The following is a 23,746-nucleotide window of genomic DNA, read 5'->3' on the forward strand; positions in this document are numbered from 1 at the left end:
GATATCTATGAGAGAATTGGAAATTTGAACACTGACTGGATATTTTGTTATTAAGGAACTACTACTGTTAATTTTTTAGGTGTGACAATGGTATTGTGCTTATTTTTTTTAAGAGTCCTTATCTTAAAAGAGGTTTGCTGTGATATTTAAAGATAAAGTGATAGATGGCTGGCATATTATTCAAAATAACATGGAAGGAAAGTGAAAAAAGTGAGGTGGGGTTGTAGATGAAACAGGACAGATCACAAATCGACTCCTGTTCATGCTGGATGATGTGTACATGGGGCCTTATTGCACAGTTTTACCTCCTTTTGTACATGTTTAAAATTATCCATAATGCAAAGATAAAAGCAAAAGAAATCCAGGTTGAGATTAATAAAAAATGTGACATTATTCTTTCACTTCTGTTGTGAGACCTCACATGTAAATGCATGATAATTTATGCATTGGACACAAAATACATAAAATAGTGAGCTTTTTTTTAAAAAAAATTGTTGTTTTGATTTAATGTTTTGTGATAAAAGGGCTTTGAGTATGATCTGAATTCAAGTCCTGCTCCTCTACTTAACTAGCTGTGTGAGCTACAGCAAGTGACAAAATCTCATCTACAAAATCTTGCTAATAATATCTACTTAACAGTTATGAGTTGTAATGAGTTTCAATGAGATGAATTCATGAAGAGTGTTTGCCACTTATTAAAGTGGTAGCAAGCATTTTTATGTTTCTAAGTAGAGCTATGCCAAGTACATCCATGTATGGAACTTAGACCATATATACTCATATTTCACATACCTTTTTTTTTATAAATCCATTCATTCCAGATGAACCCTGGTGTAGGGCCATGTAATTCACCATGTATATATTTGTGAGGTTTGCATTTAAAGGATTTGTGTGCAGGATTTTTATTGGTAGGCCCTTCAGAGTTTAGATTTATGAGCTTGTTGCTCCGTAATGTCTGAGACATGTTGAATTGAGGCATGGATGTCACTTAACTTCTTGTCTCTTACTATCACATACTTGGAGCATGTAGTTATGACAACTACAAGAAGCAAACCATTAAAGCAGCAAAGAAACACCATCTTTGCACTATAAAAGAGAGAGAAGGGTTTCCCTTTGAAGTTGAAGAGAAGTGTTTTTGAATTAATGGAGTGTACAGTGATTTTACTAAGTTTATTTATGAAAATACTCTTTACATTCATGCCAAAAGGTTTTAGTGCAGTTGTAAGTAGGATTTATACAAAGGAACACAGCTCAAATTTATGACGTGTTTGCAAATGTAAGAAAATGTCTGAATTTACAATATTTGTAATTTATTGTTAAGTATCTTTCTATCACTATTCCTGGAATGCTAATATTTTATAAACACAAGTTGTTGGTTATGAACCTAGAATAGCCTAACCTATACTACTTTAAAAAAAGAAACCTTCCAGAATGCTTTCCATGTCTTTTTGGGTTTTTATAGGGAGAAATGTACACAGGACAAATACTCCTGCCTTTGGCTTTAGCCCAGCCTTTTAGCATCAACAATCTTGACAGCTGCTTTTGTGACTTGACTTCCTTTAGGCCTTTCCCTCTTTCCTTATTTGCTTCATTTTATACAAATTAATCTGTAGAAAGTGAATATATACACAAATTGTTTTTGAAGTTAATTACTGACTTCGATACCTTTTCAAATATTTTACTTCCTATGCATCTACTGTTTTGTTATTTTTTAAGAGTGGGAATAGGCATATTTAAATTAATACAGTTTTGCAACTACTGTCAAAGATAGATTTTTTAAAAAATCAATAGACTCACTTTTTTTGAACATTAAAACTTTGTACAATTTTTATGTCCTTTGTTACTGTTTTCATGGGGGTGAAAAAAGAAATCATTGGAATCAGATGCTGCTTCCTTCTGTATTCCCCACACAATATATTATGTACAAGGATGTTTATTATACATTGTTTGGAATAGCAAAGACTCCAAACTGCCTAAATGTCTAGCAGTAGAGGACTAGTTAAATAAATTATGTTACATCCATTAATGGAATGCTACATAGAGTGTAAAAGAACATAATGCATATATATTTGTTAACATGGAAAGGTCTCTCCAAGGCTAAATGAAAAGAGCAATTTGGACAAACATTGTACAGTTTGTCCACACACACATACACGTGTGCATGCTTTTATTTGTGTATAGGATATTTTCAGAAGGGTATGCGTGAATCTATTAACAGTGGTAACCTCTGTTGAGGGGGTATCAGTATGAATGGAAGGGAGAATTTTCATTATTTATATCTTTTGGTACTATTTGAATTTTTACCACATGCATGCATTATTTTTAAAATAAATTAGTTAAAATGAGCCCTGGCTGGTGTGGCTTAGTGGATTGAGTGCTGGTCTGCAAAGCAAAGAGTTGCTGGTTCAATTCCCAGTCAGGGCACGTGCCTGGGTTGCGGGCCAGGTCTCAGTTGGGGGCACACGAGAGGCAACCACACATTTGATGTTTCTCTCCCTCTCTCCCTCCTTCTCCTTGTTCTAAAAATAAATAAATAAAGTCTTTAAAAAAATTAGTTAAAATGAAAAATGATATAAATCTGTATGTGCTGATATGGAACAACCTCAAAGATAAAGGATTAGGAGAAAAAGCAGGTTACAGAACAGGACAAGTGCTACCTTTTTTTTTTTTTTTTAAAGTACATGCCACAAAGACATATGTTATATCTAAATAGAAAATTCATAGAACATCCAAGAAACCTCACAATGGTTGCCTCTGGAGAGAACCAAGAGATGAGAGGGAAAGATGAGTGTCAGGCTGCCTTTGCTCCAAGAAATCACCGGGAGAACAGTCTAGGATTTTACACCAGTTTTATTAAAGGAAGAAAGGAAAGTGGGGATAGACATAAGACGGAACTTCCCAGTCCAACTTCAGGGCTCATGGGAGGGGGCGAGAGGGAAAACAAGGGAGGAAGCAAAGGGAACAAGGGAGGAATGAGGTGGGGAGATGGGGAGAAAGAGAGAAAAAAAGGAAGGAAAGAAGATAGGAGACTCCCCATCTACCTCCAGAAATTACATGACTACTCCGCTTATAAGCTTGCAGGCACCGACTCCACACTTTTCCAAACATACGTTGCAGTTAGGGTGAGTTTATACATCAACACATTCAGCAGGTTATTTACATCCCCCCTGCTTTTCCCCAGCCAATATGTCATGGTAGATCTATCAACATTTCTTCTGGGAATGAGAAAGTCCATTTTCATTTCTTATGTGGGAAGCTGGGACCTAATTTAATTTGCATATGGTTCATTTGCATATATCAAAAGTCCAGGGTGGGTGGTCAGGCCACTGCCATGTTTTGACAATGAAAGAACTAAAGTGTAGGCAGCACAGATGCCCCGAAGGAACTGGGCTGGAGGGAGAAGCCTTTGGGACAAAATGAGCCACCGTGTGTGGAGCTTGCATGGCCGCAGTAGAAGCCGTGGTAGAAGCTGCACTCCCTCCTGCTGGTCGCGCTGACTGACCACCATGTTCTGACAATGAGCTTTCATTATGTCTTCTTATAACATTTGAAAGTTCTGCTCTGTACGTGCTTTAACTTCTTTAATCTAATGAAGCTTACAAAAAAAACCTTGATTTGACACAGCAGTGAGCTCTTTTTCAGTAGAATGATGATCTGATATTTTCATATCAACTCCAGTTTTTTTCTCCTAATTTATTAATTTTTACATATTAATTTATGGCCAATACCCTGATGACGGTATAAACTAGCAGCAATCTCTGTTGCTTAGTCTTTGAGAGCCAGCAGTACATATATAGATGTGTTGTGTATCACTTAAATGTGAATTTAAAAATAAATGACAAAATAGTATCATATAATACTTATGGTAACTGATAAAGAATACCTTTTGTACCCTCAGTAATTTTTCTATATATGGTAACTAAAAGTTTATAGAACTTCTAATTCTTGTCTTAATGTAGATGGCAAAGAAAATTAAGTAATTGATAAATTAATGACCACTTTAAGTTAATTTGACAAGCCTAGAAAATTTTGTTGAGAAAACAATAACATAAACTATTTCTCTTATATAGGGTTATCCCTAAAGCAACATAGAAAATCAAGTAAGGCGTACAGTTTCTGAACATAGAGTTTTGGCATAAGAATTAATCTACCTCAGGAATTTTGCCACTAATGAATTTTCATGTTCTGGACATAAAATGTTGAGAAAAGTGTGTGGTTAATTTGAATACAAATTTTTTGTTCTTTGCTTAAAACTTTTTGTAAATGCAATAGGTTAAGCCCTTGGACTTGAAACACAGTGAATTTGTTTGATATTTGGAGGCTAAATAATGTGATGGTTGAGCCAAATTCTATAATAATGCATTAATTTTACACTATGCTGCCTATCACCACATAATTCTCTCAGAAACTTGTTTAGTAGTTATTGTTTACCAGGATGACTGAAGGACCACTAAAACAGGAAAGGAACTACTTAGTTATGGATAAGGAGATTTATGTGATGTGTAAAATAAAGCTTCCAGTTACTGCTGACTCATCTGAGGCAAATAGTGGAAACTTTGAACCCATCTGTCCTTGTCAGCTGATATGTATTTAGCACATACTTGCCATCCTGAAAAGTTCTTGATCACAATTCATCTCTAAAAGGTATTTCCCCAAACTTCAAAAGCGATACCACTTACCTTCAAGATTTGTGCACTCTACTTGTGTTAGTGATACCCCAATAAAAAAGGAAAAATTAAATTAAAAAATAAGGAGATACTCTTCTGTTCCAAAAGGGACCAAATATTGAACAGAATTGTAGATAGTGAGAGGTTTTGGTTGTTGATGTTGTTGTTACCTACATGTTGTTACACATATGTTATTTTCATACATGAACAGGAGTCCCTGTTTGTCTTTGATCGGGATTGGGGTATGGTGAGGCCTAATCTTGTCACCGTTTGCCATTGTGGCTTTAGTGATCATAGAGGTCTATATCACTTACAAAGAAAACTCATCTTCTATTCAGTATGTGAAAACATGTTTTACATTTCCAGGCCTGCTAATCTTACTCATAAATCATTCTTTATTATATATTGTTTTATTTTTACTGCTTGGATGTTTGTAAAGCTCTTCTTATATCTACTCATAGTCTGTAGATCATGTAGTCCCATTCTTACTTAGCAGAAGATATTGGAATGCAACTGGCCTTACAGTTTCTCTCAAAAAGAAGTAATGTTGGTAAACTAACGGGGGTGCAAAAGATCCTAGAATCCATCAGGACTAGAAGTGGGTGCTAAGGTCTTACTAAAACTTGTCATTTGGGAGAAAGGAAAGGAAAAAATGGGAAGAGAGAGCAAAATGAACCAATAGTAATGAAATCACTACATTATGTGGCATTGTATATTTTCAAAGCATTTTCCTAGTATGAGACTTAAAGCATGAGAGTGCCAGAAAGGAAATACATTATTTAACTATGCCAGGTCAAATCTATATTTGGGTGTGGGACATTTGGTTCCTTTTCTATGAAGTAGGGTCAAAATACCCAGGATCCAATAAAATCAAACAAGAGGTGCTGAAAAATAGTTAATATATTGATCTGACTAAACCCAAAGGAGTTGTATTAAATTTTGTAAGCATGAAATTCATGCCAAAAAGTGGTATTTTAAAACATCACTGCTATAATACTACTGCAGTAAATTTGAACCTTTAAATAGGACCAGCTCCCCCTTGAACAAATCTTTGACCACATTTGGCTTTGTCTATTGGTTCCACACTTAATGTGACTGCTAGTATTACTACTACTTATAATAATTTATACTTTTTATTATAGATTTACTTTATTGAAGTAAAAAATAATAAGTTATAGCATGTGCCATAAATTCAAGTCATTCAGTATGCTTTGCCTTTGAGTAATGATCGTAATTTGTAAAGCATGCAGATTTGGAGACTGTATAGCTCAGTGGATTAGAACAAGAGCTTAGTAATCAGACAAGGTGGGGTCAAAGCCTGGCTCTGCCACTGATGAGTCACTTATGTGACTTTGGGTAAGTTATTTAATCTCTGTGTCTCATTTTCTTTATCTGCAGCTTTGGGATAATAATATAGCACAGGATTATTTTGAGGATTGAATGAGATAGTTCACAAAGAGTCTTAACGCAGAGCCTGTACCCAGTAGTTCAGTAAGCTATTATATTTTTATTATTATTTTGACTGACTTCTATAAGTCAAAACATGTTGAAAATTTAGTGGAATAGCTTCATAACAAAAATAAAACACTGAGAATATAGTGGTCCAAGGAAAACAGAACTATGAACAAATAATTCCAAGTTATGATTGCCTGGTTGTCATATGATAAATGCATTTATTTTACAGTATATTCATCCACATATTACCAAATGCCTAGGTTTACATGTTTTGAATTCTGTCAAATGCCATTATTATTGAAAATATACTAACTCAGCAGGTTCCATTTTAGTAGCAGTTGAACAATAACAGTAGTAGATGGAATGCGTTAGTGTAACGCCAGAATGATTGCTGACAGGCTGTAATTTGCTTTATGAAGTGTGTGTTGTCACATATACAATTATCTGGTTTATATTTGTTGCTGCCAGCCTTCCAGTTTGTTAATGTCCAGGAGTTATGCCTTTATGTGAAACCTAAGAAGGGTTAAAAATCTCAGCTTTTTTTTTTTTTGCAGGGGGGAGGGGAAGGAGCAGAGGGCCTTTTTTTCCTTTTTTAAGAACTAGAATGATGCTACACACTGCAGCCCACCCTACTGGTCAAAATGAAAAACTGCATCATAAAAGACCATTTCCTTGAAGGAGAGGGAAAAGAACTTTTCAATAGGATCCCACAGGCATCTTCCTGTCCAACCCACCACTGACAGATGCAGCTCATTTTGGAAATATTATTCAGCTCTGCTGCCCTTTTGGTTATTGGATTCACAAGTGTCGAGTCAGTTTGGTTCCATTTCTGAACATTTAGACTGTGCTTCTCTACATCCCCAAGGTTCTTAAGAAGTTTGTTATTCTTAGCATGATTATATGATTAGTAAACAATATTCTAAGTTTAAAAAACATAGTTCTATGTTCAGTATATCTCTTGTGCATTCAAGATCTATTTGGAGCAACTTTTAAAAAGAATGATAAATAGAAACTGTCTTTACCTGGCCCATCATTTGTTCTGTAGATTTAATGCCATTCACTACTATTACACTCACTGCCAGGGCCTTGAGGGGAAAAAGAATATTTATACATTGAGTTATGGCTAGATGTAGGAGGAAACAGGGAGATGGGCAGGGAGTCAGACTGTAAAGAACAGAGAAGAATTTGAGACCTTCACTATATAAGGATTAATCACAAGAACCAACCACTCAAATCCAAATGGGTATTTAGAAACCAGTGAAGCCTCTAAGATGTTCTGTGGGGAACACCATATATTTTCTAATGCATGAGTGTGTGCAAAAGAGTATGTACTTTATAATGAAAGTGTTGACAGAACTTTCCCTTTGGTGTTGCACATATGCTCCATAATATATTTACATGTGAGTAACATTTCACATATATGGACACATATGTACCCAAAATATTTCTTTATTTGGTGTTATATCTAATAATTTAGGTGAATGGTTGCAATAAGGAATAATAAGCTGCAGTTTTGCTAATCTTACCATAGTTCAGCTTTGGGAAGTGCCATACCATTTAATTGGTCTGTGAAAATCTGGCAATATTAATGCTATCAAGCATGAAAACTAACTGGATTTGGATCAGGGACTTTATTTATAGCATTTTATTTAGGACTTACCAGTTTAAAGGGGAAGCTGTATGTCTCATGGTTCTTAAATATTAAATAGAGTCGGAAGTCTTATGTTCCCTTACAACAACAGTATAAACAAACAAACAAACAAAAAACCCAAATTACAGACTCTACATTAATTTTAATTTCCTTATATTAGCTAGAGATACTTGATGAAGTAATAGCAAACCCTATGAAGTTTTGAACCATATCATATAAACAGTTGGTTGCAGATGTGAATAAGCCTTAATAATAGCTCACAATTAATTAAAAGAGAAATAAAAGAAGATGACTTTATACTAACATGGAAAAAATCACTGAGCCTTTATATATTGAATAAGCACACATTTTTATGTTTTATCTGTTATTTGTTATTCTCATGTTTTTTCTTATGTTCAAACTGCTTTCTGTCTTTTTTCATTTCCTTCTCATTTTTTGGGTAAAACTGTCATTATGGCCTGTTTTTGTCCCTAAATAGTGCCTGCAAGTTTAGGATCATATGGGTTTGCTGTGAGTCAGAATATTGGGTTGGCCAAAAAGTTTGTCTGGTTTTTTTCCTAAGATGGCTCTAGTAGCGCTTAGTTGTCTTTAAGTTCATTCAAAACATTTTGTTAGATTATATTGTGACAGCTGTCATATCAGTATGCATTTAAAAAAAGACTTACCAAAATTCATGAATTTTTGTGTAGCCATTTTAGTATTGAAGGTGGAAGAAAATATGCAACATTTTCAGTATATTATGCTTTATCATTTCAAGAAAGGTAAAAATGCAACTGAAACAGAAAAAACGATTTGTGCAGTATATGGAGAAGGTGCTGTAACTGATCGAACATGTCAAAGTGGTTTGCAAAGTTTTGTGCTGGAGATTTATCACTGGATGATGCTCCATGGTCATGTAGACTAGTTGAAGTTGATAGCAATCAAATTGGGACATTATTTTAGAACAATCAATATTAAACCATGAGGGCGATAGCTGACATACTCAAAATATCCAAATCAATAGTTATTGGTGAAAATAAGAGATGTGTCTTTTATTTTACTGAAAAAACCATATGGACTTTTTGGCCAACCTTTGGCTGCAAGAGGAGCATAACCATGGTTCATCCCCCCGCCCCCATTTTATTTGAAATTGAATTAGGAAATGAAGGTTTTTAGCAGTTTAATTCACTTTTCCATAAAGTTTATGGAGCAGCAACAGCTGGTTGAATCCATGGCAGAAAAATCCAACTTCTAGTGGCCAAGCTATTGTTTTAGAATTAAGTGGGCAGGTTGAGGGGGGAAACTCATTAACTGTTAATGAAAACCCGGGGAATAAAAACAAATAGCATAGAAACCCTAGCAAATAATTACCTTACACCTGACACAAAGCTGCTTTATCTTTCTGCTCCAACCCTAAAAAATTCCCAACTTATCACTCTGTGGAGCATGAATGAAATTGAGTTTGACTCTCAGGAAAGAACAATAGAGAAATATCCCCTTTATAGGCCCCTCAGCACAATACTCAGTGGAGAACCTGACATTGAATATACTAAGGAGTGTATCTGACTCCCAATTCTTATGACACTTAGGATAGAAGATCAGATTACCAGTTAATAGCAGGAGAACCCTTGATATCATTCCCCTAGATCTTGTTTAGAAATTCAAAGAGAAGGGACTGCAGGTAGTGGATGTGATGAATGGAGATATTGTATGTTAGAATATATATGCCTGTATGGAAATATATTGATTCTGAGTGAGTTGCAGAGGGAAACTGTGTCTCTAGTGGCCAAGGGTCCTTGCTTGTCAGAAAACCACTCTAAGGAAGTGGAGTTCTGAGCGCTAATTGGAGAACTGCTGTGTGGAAATGTCTGTCACTATAGTTTGTGATCATTTACGTCTGATACCACTTGACTATAGTAGTGGCCACTGGGAACTACGACTATCAGAGCTGTAGATAAATCCCGAGATCATTTGTGGTTATGTTTTAACAAAAAATGATGTTATAAACTTAAACAAATCCAAGATGGCCATAGCAATTGCTGGTTCTTCTATAAAAGTTTTCATCTATGCGTCTTGAGTAGTTGTAATCATTTTAATTACACAGGAGTGTCTATTTATATGGCGTGAAAGGCTTTTTTCAATGTGTGCTCAAGGGAGTTGGACCACTTGATATAACAGTAAAAACACTTACAGCAACATTTCCATCATCAGGAACTAATTATGCTTGGATGTAAAACATATTTTCAAATGTTTCCCCCACCGTGACCATTTTAGTACTGACCTTGGCTCTGTTTTTGCTGCGTTGTGTGTGTGCCTTTGTTGTTATGTTGGTATATGCTTTACAGGCACATGGTCTTGTATTTGGCTATTAAAAGCCCACCTTGGGTAACTATGTTCAGAAACCATAGGAATCATGTGGAAGTAACTTTCCCATCTGAAGTTAGTAAATCAAATGCCAAATCCAGGCAGGTATTTTGGGTGAGATTTTAAAAATGGAAGCTCAATATAAAATTGGAAAAGATCTTGGAACAACCACAAAAAAAGGACATTAATGGAAAACTTGGGGAAATGCAAATAAAGTCTGTAGCTTAGTTAATAGTGATGTATCAATGTTAATTTCTTGGATTTGATAGATATGCCCTACTTATGTGTGAAGTTGACATTTGGATTAAACGGGATGAAGGGTGTACAGGAATTCTCTTTACTGTCTTTGAAATACTTACGATAAATCTAAAATCATTCCAAAATAAAAAGTTTGTTTAAAAAAAAACAACAAAGCAAAGCAAAGCCCGACCTGATCTGCTTATTAAAAACAAACGAACAAAAAACTGGGGTGTTCGAATGTGTTAGAATAGATTTGTCAAATTTCTGAAGCAAGCAGAAAACTGTGAGTCTAAAAAGAGAAAAAGGACTTGTGAACACGGACGACAGGATGGTGACGGGTGTGTGTGTGGGGGAGTATAAGGGGACTAAATGGCAATGGAAAAAAAATACAATAAAGGTTAAATTAAATGAACCAGACGCATGTACACAAGGAACAGACTAACTGTTACCAGGGGAGGTGGGGAGGGAGAGAAGGGGGGTAAGTAGGGGAAGGGTCTAGTAAAGGAACTAGTACAAATGACCATGGACAGGTACAGCAAGGTGGGGATTGACTGTGGGAGAGGGGTGGGCCGGGTCGGGGGGAGCAATGGGGGAAAAGTGGGACAACTGTAATAGAAAAACAGTAAATTTTTAAAAAGATTAAATTAAAAAAAGAAAACCGTGAGTCTAGAATGGTAGTTGATAATAATGTTCAGTATGTCCTACGAATGTTAAATGTTGCACGGCAACACGAACTACTTCTTTTTCTTAAATGGAATTTGACTTGGCTCAAATTTTGTAAATTGCTTTAACTTCACAGCTTACTTTCAGATTACCTGCCAGGCAGTCTATTCAGATTGTGCTGATAATATAATTTTAGTGGATTTGTAGCAGTGAAGCAAAGTAGTTTAACCCTAAGTTCAGTATTTGAGATTTTTCTGGTTATAATGAAGATTTCATAGTGATTCTTTAGCATAATCATAAGCTTTATATCCTGATCAGTAAGCTAGTAAAGGAGATCATTTTTGTGGCTCTGGCCAGCAACTGTTATATGAAATGTTTGTTTTTCCTTTTAATTTTACTTTCCTTCTCCACAGTAAACTCCACAGTTTATTTCTAAAATCCTATATCTGCAACTGTTCTACTCAGTAATGGACATCTACCTGTCACTGGTCATAGAAGAGTCTAGATATGAACATCTACTTTATGGAAGGAGAAGGCTACAGCCATTCTCTTTTTATCATTTTATATCCTCCCTATCCTTCTAGCTTAATTGTAGGAAATAAACCTTTAAAGTGAGGCAATACAGATTCTATGTAGGTTGTTTGGTTTCACTGCTCCCTAGTTAAAATCCAGAGCCAAAACTCTACAGTGTTTACTGAGATTAGCTTTGGTGATTTCCTTTGGAAATTAGTATTTGAGATAATATTAAATTCAGTTGAAAATCCCCTTTTCATGTTTGTGAAATGAACTGAACAGCTGTTGAAATCCTTTTGTCAGCAGACTGTACCTCTGTTTAGGGGATTTTAAGGAAAGCCATTTGCAATGCAGAGCCTTTTCTTCCGGTTCCTGAATGAGCTAACATCTTCCATCTGAACCTTTTAAAGTATCATAATAGCATGGGCCACTTCTACAAAATATAATTCGATGTATGTTGAAAACACCCAAAAGAGATTAGCATTGTTTTAATTGCATAATTCAGTACTGTATATACATTACCTTTCATCAAAGCCATTTTACAGAACAAATATTACCTTCTTAGGGCTTCTAGAATTCCTAAGAGGTTGGTTGCATAGGCTGTAAACTAGAATTATAGAGAACCCTCATAAGATTGCAAAACAAGTAGTGATTAAAATTGGAATAGAATCCAGCAAAGTCCAGGTTCTCTGTATATTTTTTACTTTTTTTTTTTTTTTTCAGACCAGGAAAGCATATTGACCTTGCTATATTATATTATGCATGAAATGTTAACCCTTTGTGTAATTTATTCTATTTCGTTTGGAAATATAAAGAGAAAGAGGCATTCAGAGTAAAGGTCACAATTAATGGAGACATAGTATGTATGGATACCTATTTATATAGCTATATTTTCATTTTAAGTGTGATGGAGAGTTTCTCTCGGTGGCAAGAGGTCTTCCTACTCTAAGCCAACAGTTTCCAAGTTCTAGCTAGAGAGTAGTTGAATGGAAAACTTCTCATCATGGTAAGTTGGTTTTGAACTTATTTATCTGTTTCTCATGTTAATGGATAGTACCCATGTCCATCAAGTAAAAGCTATATATTTTTGTAGGACTACTAGCAGAAATAAACAAAGATTTTCATAAAGGTGCCCAAAGTGTGACCTTACTTTTTTCTTTTTTGTCCCTCAGGGGGAGACCAAGCTGAAAATTACCTTGGACAGGACAGCTCTGATGACAATCACAGTGGAACTCATGGCCCTTCTCTCACATCAGATGCACCGTTTTTGTCAGATTATCAGGATGAGGGTGAGTGTCATTTTTCTAGATTCTGGGTCATCACACTTTGTTACTTTTTGTCCTGGTGTCTCTGCCCTTTGTCATTTGACTTAAGCAGTCTTTGGTGGGTTCTCTGTATTGGTAATCACTAGTTTGCAAAGAACAACTGTTTGTTTCATTGTGTTGCTGGTCCTCCTGGGTAATTCAATACTACTTCCGAAGTTAACGTATTTAGGAAAACACTAATTCTATACTGGAGCAGGAAGACATTATTGATCTTTTTATAAGAAGTGTAACTCAAAAGCTAAGAGGGCATTTTAAGATCGCAGGGCCCAATTTACCATTCTTTCAGATTTTTTTAGCTTCATTGAGTTGCATGAGAATTAGAGCTTTCACTTAATGATGATTGGATTATTGATTTATCTTGGATTATTTGAAATGTTTAAGCTCATCATATTATAATAAGATATCATCTTTACTCATGCTTCACACACACCCCTGACCATATCAGTGTGGTTCAAGGGTAAGCCACAGGAACCACAATGCAGATCTTTCTGGAACATCAATTTTACTGAAGATTTAGGAATGGATGGATTAAAATAATTCAGCTGTTATAAATATTATTTTTATATGAAAACACATTGGTATGTATTAGGGTGGGATGCTAAAAATACAAGAATTTTTGAGATACATGAATGTAAAAATTTTGGCTTGGTGGCTGCCAGTTTTGGGCTCAGACTCAGATATCCCAAGGGTGAGGGTTCGCTGTGCCTCTTCTGGCATCCGGTCACTGGAACAGAAGGTTTGGTCATTCCTGATAACACATTATCTTATCAAAGTCTCTCTAGTGCCTTTCCAATGGGGGAAGAAGGTAGAGATGGTACTAAACTGAGTATTAAATTGGAAGCTTATTATTCACTTAGGGGTTGGGAGTAAAGTTGGTAAATTATTCCTTATTTCTCTTTATTAATCTGTAATCTTTCCATTTATTTTTCTTCCAAATTCCCCTAAGACTTTGGTGTTTTCTAGGAGTTCTTAATCTCTATGTTCTCTTCTCTTTTTAATTTATCCATGCATTCTTATTTCATTTAACCTTTTTGGTGACTCATTTTTCATTGAATTGATAACCTCCATATCGGAACTATGGATTCAATCACACAAAAACATCTTATTTTGCTTAAGCTTTGTAAACTAATACACTTAGTAATATGCAAGTTTTAGAACTTGGGCCTTGTAATGTGAGATCTGTATATTGGCTTACACATTACACTGAAAACATTGTTTGGATTGAGAGCTTAATAATTACATTGGTAGCTGATTAATAATTGTAGAAAATTAACAGTGCAAAACATTAAAAAACAACCTTTCATTTGTTTTGATTAATCTAATGCTTGACAGAATTAGAACAATAGTACCTCATTAATCCATAAGTCACTTATTTGATATTTCTGACTTTCCCAAACACAGCTGAAAACACAATTAGTAAGCCAGAAATGTCTCTAAGTAGAAATAGATGTTCCTGTGTCCTGTGTCAACACTTATTTACCTTAGTCTTGGGAGAGTCCCTGAGGCCTTCACTGGGGATTCCTCATTTTAGAAATTTCTAACCATTACAGTGTTTTGATTTCTGAACCCACAATAGAGTGAAGCATCAAATTAGAAGAAGGGGTACTGTAAAGGCATCAACTGAGGTATAATCAAATAACATTGATCATGGACATGGGCAACGGGGAGGGATATGATTGCGGGAGAGGGGGTGGGTTGGGTGGGGGAGAGAAATTAGGGGAAAAGAGGACAACTGTAATTGAAAAACCAAAATTAAAAAAAAAAAAAAAGTAAAGATGTGACGAAGACAAGAAAAAAAAATAACATTGAGGAAAGAAACAGGAAAACAATTAAAAATGTATATAGAAAACAAATTTTATAATTAAAATAAAATTTATATAGAAATTCCAAAAACATAGCTGTTCGGGGCCATATTGTATTGTAGAGAGAAACAGCTCAAACTGTCCCTAAAGAGCCCAGTATCTTAATAAAGTGAAACTTTTTAGCTTGCATTTATTGAGCACTTACTACAAGCTGTGTATCTATATACCAAGCACTTTGCTTATACCATCATTAATCCTCAGAAAAGCCCCAAGAGGTAGATATTAGAATCATCTTCATTTTACAGGTAAGAAACTGATACCAAGGGAAGTTAAGTTATCTAAGATCACACAGCTAGTAAGTAGTAGTGCCAGGATTTATACTTGCACAGTCTGGTTCTAGGACCTCTGCTCTTAATCACTCTACTATCCTTACCATTTTTTTTATCTGAGTTATCCAAAAAGATCAATTTATGTTCCAGGTAGTTTGGTTAAGACTATACAGATACACATGGCATGTTTAAAAATATTTTCATTAAAAATATCTGAAAAATTTTAAAAATTTAGTGTTGAAATTTTTCTAAAAAACTCAAAAGTAGGGGACTTTGTTCTATAATGGTTTCTCATTACAGCGGTTTTAACTGTATTTGTAATATTAAATTCTTACTTAATAAGTTTTTATTTTTAGTTCTGTGCATAAAAGTTAAAAGAATTCCCAGTGAGACACAGTCAATGGTAGAGGTAGGAATAGATTTATGTGTTAAAAATTTAATTGTAGGATGATGAGATAATATAAATAGAGTTTGTATGGAACGTTGAATCTAGCATGTGCCTGAGTGCTTGCTTGATGCATAATGAACACAATAACGTTTTGTTTCCTTCCCCTGAAAAGTAAAGATACATTTCCTGTGAAATTAAAGAGAAGGTTAGAAAGATGTTACAAATCTACTTAACTAGATTTTACCATTATAGAGAACAGGAGCACTTGATAACTCTACTTATTCATTATTTTTACAAACACTATTTAGAGATTATAAGGTAATAGCAAGGCACTGTGCTAAACTGTCAGTGAAATAAGCAGTAAAAAGTCAGACACACTCCCTCCCCTCATGGAGCTTACTATCTCATTGGGAAAACAATGAGATAAACAAATAGACAAACAAACATAAAGTCAGTGTCTTCAGTAGCTAAGGCCGTCCTTTAAATGGGAAAAAAAGATTTTTTTAAACTTTCTTTGAAGTGCCATTATTTTAGGCTTTTGGAAATTTTTCTTTATTAGAAAATGAAAGGTCACTGTTAAAATATTTCAGCTTTGTTGCCTTCCACCTCCAGCCAGAGCAGTGTCCCACAGGTGCAATTATAACAGGACCCATGGTCTAGCCATGCACCCATAACTTAAGTGATGAGACGCAATAACCATGATGCATGTCATATTTGGGACATGCTTTTGTGAGGATTACAAAGAGATCTAGAAGAATATAAAACCCTGGCCAGGTGCACAGCAAAAAGAAAAAGAAAACTAAGGTTACAGGCTAAGCCCTCCATAAAAATGAAAGCATGATGCTACCTAGCCACAACTCCTTTTTTTCCCTTGTAAACGCCCTCCATCTGAGAACGGCAAGAGAGACAGCCACAAACAAGTGTATGGCCCCACCTTTGGGAATGAAAACTTGCTAAGAAGTAATAACATTTAGATTTCTAAACCTAGGGAGGCACACTTCCTAACATATTGAAGGAAAAAAAATTAGTATGAAATGCTGAATATAATAATTTTACAAGAGTCAGCCAACTACGAAGCCCAATATCTGATTGCTTTCATGGTCCAAAATATACAATGGATTTTAGTGTGTCTATACATTTATTTTATTAAAATAATGAATAACCCCTATGTAATATGTTTTTGAAAAAGATGGGATGGGGAAAGTGATCATTCTATAAATAGGATATAGTGACTCCTCCTGGAAGAAAAAGAAAAAATTATTTCATAAGAGATGAAATCTATAATCTATAACAATATATTATGTATTATGCTCTATGTATTATTATATTCTAATTAAGGAAAATTGAGTGAATAGATATTGGACAGATATGTTTGGGAAGAAGTGGGGATGAATGTGTTTAGAGCTTATTTTTACATCAGGGAGTTGAAGGTTTAGAGAAGGTCTTATTCTCCAGCAAAATGAAAAACTAGAATTGGAAATATAAAGACCTATAACCATCTTTAGAGAGGAGTAATAATGAATAAGTGAAGAGCCTGGTATGTTACTTGATTTAAAAGAAATTGCAAACCTATTCAAGTACCAGTAGAGGCCATTTTCTACTCTATGCCTTTTCTGAAAGGTACATTAAAGAGCATGTAGAAAAAATTGAAAATAAAGAGAGTAAGTTTTTCTTACAGCTTTATTTTGAGCCCCCCAGCACTTTTTTTTTTTTTTTTTTAACAGTTCTCTGCTTTCATTTGGTTCTGAAACAGAAGTGAGTTTTGGATTTAATATTATGACTAATAATAGACTAGTTTTTATTTAGCATGTGCTTTATTTCTATAATAATAGGAATAAGATATTATTTTAATATCTTTTTTAATACATGGGAGAATATATTTTAAACAAAACTATTTTAATATTGTGAAATCAAAATTAAGGTTTAACTTATTGATTATATTTTGTGGCTGGAATTCATATTTGTCTTAAATTTCATTGTACCAAAGTTAGACTTATAGAATCTGGGAGCTGGAAGGAATGGTAGTCATCTAGTAACAGGAACCATTTATTGAGCACTTACTAGGCTGTACAAGCTGTTTTTTATTTAGAAGTGTGTTTGCATGTGTGTGTTTTCTTCTGGGTTTTGTTTTGGTTTGGTTTCTAGGGTTTTTTTACTTGCTTTTTTATTTTGACTTCTAATTTTATTACATTATAGTCTAAGAACATAGTCTATATTATTTGAATTCTTTGGATTTTATTGAGACTTCTTTTGTGGCCTAGTAATGATCAATTTATGCTTATGGGCTATGTGTGTTCCCAAAGTATTTATACACTCCGATTACTTTTAGACTTGTCAATAGTACTCTTCAGATCTTTTAGATCCTAGCTTTTCTTTGATCTGCTGAAAGAATTGTGTTAAAATATCCAGTTACAGTGGTAGATTTATCCAATCATCCATGTTTTGTTTTACATTTTCAAGGTCATGTTATTAGATACTCATAAAGAGCTCCACTTGTTTTTAAAAGGTTTCCTCTTACTGAGCTGGAATCCTATACCTAGAGTTTCCACTTATTAAGCTAGTTTTGCCCTCTAAATCTATTCGTAGCACTCCCTGATAGACGTTTTACTCAATGAGAATAAAAGATGTTTGTTTACAAGCCAGCTTGAGACACCTGTTGCTTTGAGTTTTGTATAAGGCCTGATTTTAGTGTATAAGTTATATTGTTCTCCAGAATAGTAAACTGCATTTCTTACAGACTTACTGAGGTATGTGAATTAATGATGCAGTGATTAGCAGTAAGTGACCTCACTGATCAGGTAAACCTCAGGACAAATCCCACTGACAACTTGGGAGGAACATGTGTGTATTTTAGGACTGCTTGATTTGGAATGTTAAAGGTACGTGCTGCAGGCTCAGTCACTGGCACCCTGGTAAGTTAGAAGAGTAAATGGCCTAAAAGCAGCAAGTCGTTTGCTTCCTTCTCACTGATGGAGTCAAGCCCATTACTTTCTGAAGTGTGTATTTTTTCTAATGACATAAACTATGTGTACATATTCAGAGTTTTTAGTTCCTCTTTGTTCTATGATATGTAGGTAATGAAAGTGACTCAAGATGGTCTCTCTCCATATATAAATATGTAAATAAACATATGAGCATACATACCTACATTCAATAAGCATTTATCTCATTTTCTTTTTATTCTTTAGACAGTTGCTTTTATCTTTGTTGCTCACAGGTATATTTTTCTTTAATAAACGCACATGACTCCTGTCAACCCTAATGGAAGTTATGTGTGCGTGTTTAGAGTGCACATTTGTAGAAAAACACAAAACTTGTTTCCATGTCTGTGTTTTGGGGGCCAAAGAATGAATTCTGCTGTTAAACACTTACTTTTATGAGCATGGTGGATTTCTGAACAAGTTTCTCTTGGCTTCAGGTGAGTCCATCAGATTTTAGATCATTGTGAGAAATTGAGGACTCGATGTTGAGTTAACTGTGATAAGGGTAAGTAAGCTGTCACTCAGGATTGCAGTGGCCTCCTTCATGAAGATAAATGTCTTATTAGAGTGAAGACATCATGTCGTTTATATAGTCTGGTATAAATCACAGATGAAGATGACAAACTGGGTTTCAAAGTTAACAATAATTTATATAACTTAAACAAATGATTACCAAGGCTTATACATGTTTTATGAAGAGTAAAAAAAAACAATAACAATTATCTGTCTGTGAACTACCAATTTTTCATTCTTTAGCCCAGCATGTTGGGCTGTTGGTTCCTGTTTAAACTCTAACCTTCCATCTAGTGCCCAGTAAGGCACTCTCACATGTGTTGATGGCTGGATATCTTCCATAAAGCTTCTTTCACTGGGACAAATTCTTTGCAAATTTAACCCAAGTCTGTACATAGAATCACGGCATTTTAGGGCTGGAAGAGACTTTGTAATCACCTAATCTGATCTGTTTTACCAAAGAGGAAACTACATTTTAGAGACTAAGTGCCTAGTTCCTTTGACTAGCAAGACACAGCTAGTACAGAAACCAAGACCACCTCCCTAGGGGTGGCCTCCCCCAGTCCACACTCTGTACCTGTCCTCACCTGCATGATCTCAGCATGCTTTTCAGTGCAGACCCAAACAACTTTGCAGGATGCCTGGCTGTGGTTCTTAATCTAGTTCTTGAAAGTTTAGTCAGTTTTTCAAGCATGTGTGTCTCTCTGACCTATGTATGTTCTTATCCTCTTCCCAAAATAATTTGGGAGCAGTACATCTTATAAAAAATTTCAAAGGACTCCATAATGCTAGTAATTATAATTACAAATAACATAAAATAAGCCCCTGAATTAGTCTGACATACAACTAATTAGTTATTTTTTCTTAGTATTTTTGTGTTACAGATCTTAATATATTGCCAGTGAAGAGTTAGTTACTGAATACATATATTGAATGCCTGTGATCAAGCATGAGGTCAGAGGCTGTTTAGAGGATAGAAAGGGAAATAAAGTGTGATTTCTTTCTTTAGTGAGTAAAATAATCTAGTGCGTAAATAATCTTAGTGTGAAGATTAGACACCTCCACAACAAAGTACGTGGTACATAATCAAGTGCTGATTATTAGGGACAGAATTTTCAGAAAAAAAAAAAAATTGGTTGGACTTGTAGTAGCTTGGAAGCAAGTCAAGATAATATTTGGCCTGCACTATGGCCCACGTGTTTTTAGAGGTCTTTTCCAGACTGGGAGTAAAAGCAAAAAGTCCATTCTTTCTTTGAAAGGTCAACCTTTTATTGAGCTTCCACTACAATTAGCAGTGAAAAAACAGTGACTGTTTTAAAGTACAAATAGTTGGTTTTTAAGCGAATGACTTGGCAGGTGAAATTAAGCTTTTTCATACTGCCCGAAATATTCTCTCTGTTTCTCTGCAAATTCTAAACTAGGCAACAAGTTTAATGGTCATGTGAAAGATCTAGTGTATAATTACTGGAGGTATTAGTGTGGTCGTAACAGTGGCGGTAAATATATATGCAATGTTTTCCTTACTCTATTTATCCTATTGCTATGTAAACAAAGAGGTGGAGTTACATATCTTTGTTTATTAGAAAGTCTTATGTACTGTGTTTAATTACCTTGTTCTTAGAATCTATAAATGCATTGTAATTAAACATAGCACCTGCCTAGTAGATGAACAGTGAATTACCTGAGGGTAGCTACCTTACCTGAGGCAATCATGTCTAAAGTTCTAGAGTCCTGGATCCCTAGTTATGATTTTAACAACCAGACCATCTTTCTTCATGCTCCAAAACTGCTGACCATTTTTATCTCAAAGCTTAATATTCACTTAAATATAAAAGAGTTTTAAGAATTTTAAGGCCAAATATATAGATACATATACTTAACTTACATCAATGTAAATATATATTTATACTTAATATATATATTGTACTCTTCATGCTTTGGTGACCTTATTTCTTACTAGCCATAAATTCTTTTTAACCTATCATAGAATTCTGACTTTTCAAATAAAAGGTAAATATTAATACTACTGTTTAAAACAATGCTGAAGCACCTGCTAATCTAGAATATTATGATCTACTAGGGAAAGATTGTTGAATCCACAAACTGTGTTACACTTATGCTCTAGAATGCCTTTCTGACTTTGAATGACAGCCTTTTTATGCTAGGCCCTCTGTAGCTTAAGCCCAGATACATAGTCTAGGGGCAAAGAAAGATTATACAGAGTGGTTTTCTGGCTTATAAAATTAGGATTTGTAGGGGAGTTGTTCCTTCATGGGAAGTTTTCGCTTATAGGAGTTTTATCCAATTTATGGATACATTTCTATAAACTGTTAGGATATAGCTTATATTGTTTAGTATATTTTATTGGAATGCCCTAAAAGATAAACATCATTGTTGTCATGGTTAATTTTATAATTATGTTAATTCATAATATTACTCCACAAAACAAAATCAACAAAACATAGGGTTAACTGAGTTCATAAGTTCTCCTCTCTATAAATGATCATTATCATCATTGAAAGACATTTATGAATGCCCAAGAACATAGTTGGGCCTAGAGATTGTCACAGCTTAGGAGAAAAAAAATCACTTAAGTTATCTAATCTAGCCCTTCTAATGAATTCCCATCACTCTTACTAATATCTCATTTAATTAATTATCAAATAGATCAATTGTGCTTTGTAGCCTTCCTTTCCAGGACATCTTTCCCGCCCAACTATTATTTCTAATTTATTCTTCATGTCTAACCTAAACTTGTCCTTCCTTAGTTTCAGGCCATTGCTCTTTTCTATACCATCTTCTGAGACTGAATAATTCCCTTCATTCATTTATATTGTTACATTTAGAAGATATTTAAAGACTGTGAACATTTATCCCCAGAGTCTTTACTATTCCAAACTACATAAATTTTAGTTCTCTTAATCCTACCTCACTCTGCCCTGTCATACTACCCAATCCTTGGGTATTTTATAACACTCCTTGATATTTTCCATTCCAAGGGGCTGCCTTCTGGGGAGGGAAATGCGAAAGCATAAAATCTCATATAAACCACTAGAAGAAGCCTAAGTGTTTATTTGATGTTGGTGTTGGTGATCATCTGCTGCGCATGCCAGTGTAGTGCTTACTTTGGCATATGTTGGGATATATGCGTATTTTAAAGCCTTAATGTATTATGGCCTGTTGTAATTGAATGTCTATAAAGTAGCAGTTAAGAGGGTTTTATAGACCTTAGAAGAGATCAGAATTCTCTAGCCCCCTCTTGTGGCAAAAGGAAATACTACTCTTGGGTTTTTCTGGATTTTGTTTCAGTTGAAGGGGAAGGTTAAAATACAGAAGTTCTCAACATATGAACATAGGAAGTGAATCCAAGAATTTAAAAATTATATGTATATATTTCCAAGTGCACACACCCTCAGATATGAGAAGTTTCTGTTCTTTTGTATTATTAATGCTCTAAAACAAAAAAAAGTTATTACTTTCTTACAGCCATCATATCAGTATATGCTTATCACAGAAATCAGGAAGAGGACAAAGAAAATAAAACCATAATCTTGAGGGTTTTATATTCCTAAATAAATAAATAAGGGAAGCTTGGGTGTGAATTTTAAACAAAATTTACAGTCGCTTTTTTCTTTGCCATACATGGATATGCTAGCATTTCTAACAGATTTACACAGATATTCTACATCTCCTATAACATACTAAGTTTACCAACTTTATAATTTATTGTAGCATTCCTTCTATGGTGGATGCATTTCAGATATTCACAAAGGTCTAGTAAGTAGCAAACAGCTGGAGGGAAGGCTGAAGTGGCATGCAAATGAGTTAATGTGTATTGCCTATGGAAAAAATTTCTACAGGTAGCACAAAATTATGTTTACTTTTCTAAGAGACCAATGAAAGTAACACTTCTCTATTAGACTAGGTGATCTATAGAAAAGAACCAATGAACAGTTACTATTATGTCTTACATGACAATCCAGGAAGAGATTAAAATTAGACATTGTTCTTAAGTAGTTTTATTTTTTAAGCTACTAAAAAAAAAAATGATTAAGGTAAATTGCCTTTATGCTCAAGTCATATTCTAATGAAAATATGGGGTTCTATTTAGCAATTCTGAGAACTCTAAAAATAAACTTTGAGACCATGCATTTTTTATTTTTATTTCTATTTTTTACAGCTTACATTTAATATTATTTTGTATTAGTTCCAGTTGTAGAGCATAGTGGTTAGACCATTATATACTTTACAAAAGTGTTCCCCCCAATATTTTCAGTACCTACCTGACCCATACATAGTTATTAAGTTTTTCCAAAAGGGAATATTGAAAATTACACTAATTGAGGAATTGCAAGAGAGGAATGTCATAGACATAGCAGAACAAAATGAAAAGAGCTTGGGAACAGGTGAAATGAGTGAGAATATTGTAATAATTTAAATATTAAATACAAATAAATATCAAATAGAAAACTGATAATTTTGACTGATTCTCTTTTCTTCTCCCACTTGAAGAGATAATGTGTTATTTCTTAATAGGGAAATGAATTTACTTTATGTATTTTTCCTTTAAGATGTGTGAATAAAATTTTAACCACGGATATTTATTAATTTTTGGTATTGACATTCCCCTGAACACATGAAGACAAAAATTAACAATCTAAAAGTGAAACCTCTTAATAAAAAGTATTTATGGATCTTTATAAAAACAGCCTAATTTTTACACTTAAAAAAACAATAATTTGACATAATGATTTGAGACTTATTTGTAATCAGTTTAGGTGGTCTTATACACCCCAATTTCCTTATCTATGTCAGCTTTCTCAGGAAAATGCTGAATCTGATTTTTTCTTTTTTTCATGTAAAGGCTGCACTTTTT

General features: G+C 34.4%; 1 protein-coding gene across 1 annotated transcript in view; it reads left to right on the forward strand.

The window, feature by feature from the left end:
- The window catches only part of SKAP1 (src kinase associated phosphoprotein 1), a 263,400-nt gene that overhangs the window by 60,688 nt on the left and 178,966 nt on the right, over window positions 1–23,746 (forward strand). The window contains exon 4 of the mRNA XM_090292391.1: window positions 12,705–12,821. Coding sequence (XP_090148517.1) covers window positions 12,705–12,821 — 117 coding nt within the window. The remainder of the gene's footprint in view (window positions 1–12,704; window positions 12,822–23,746) is intronic.

Source organism: Furipterus horrens, unplaced genomic scaffold (assembly GCF_987537825.1).
Source record: "Furipterus horrens unplaced genomic scaffold, mFurHor1.1.pri manual_scaffold_11, whole genome shotgun sequence".
Classification (NCBI taxonomy): Eukaryota; Metazoa; Chordata; class Mammalia; order Chiroptera; family Furipteridae; genus Furipterus; species Furipterus horrens.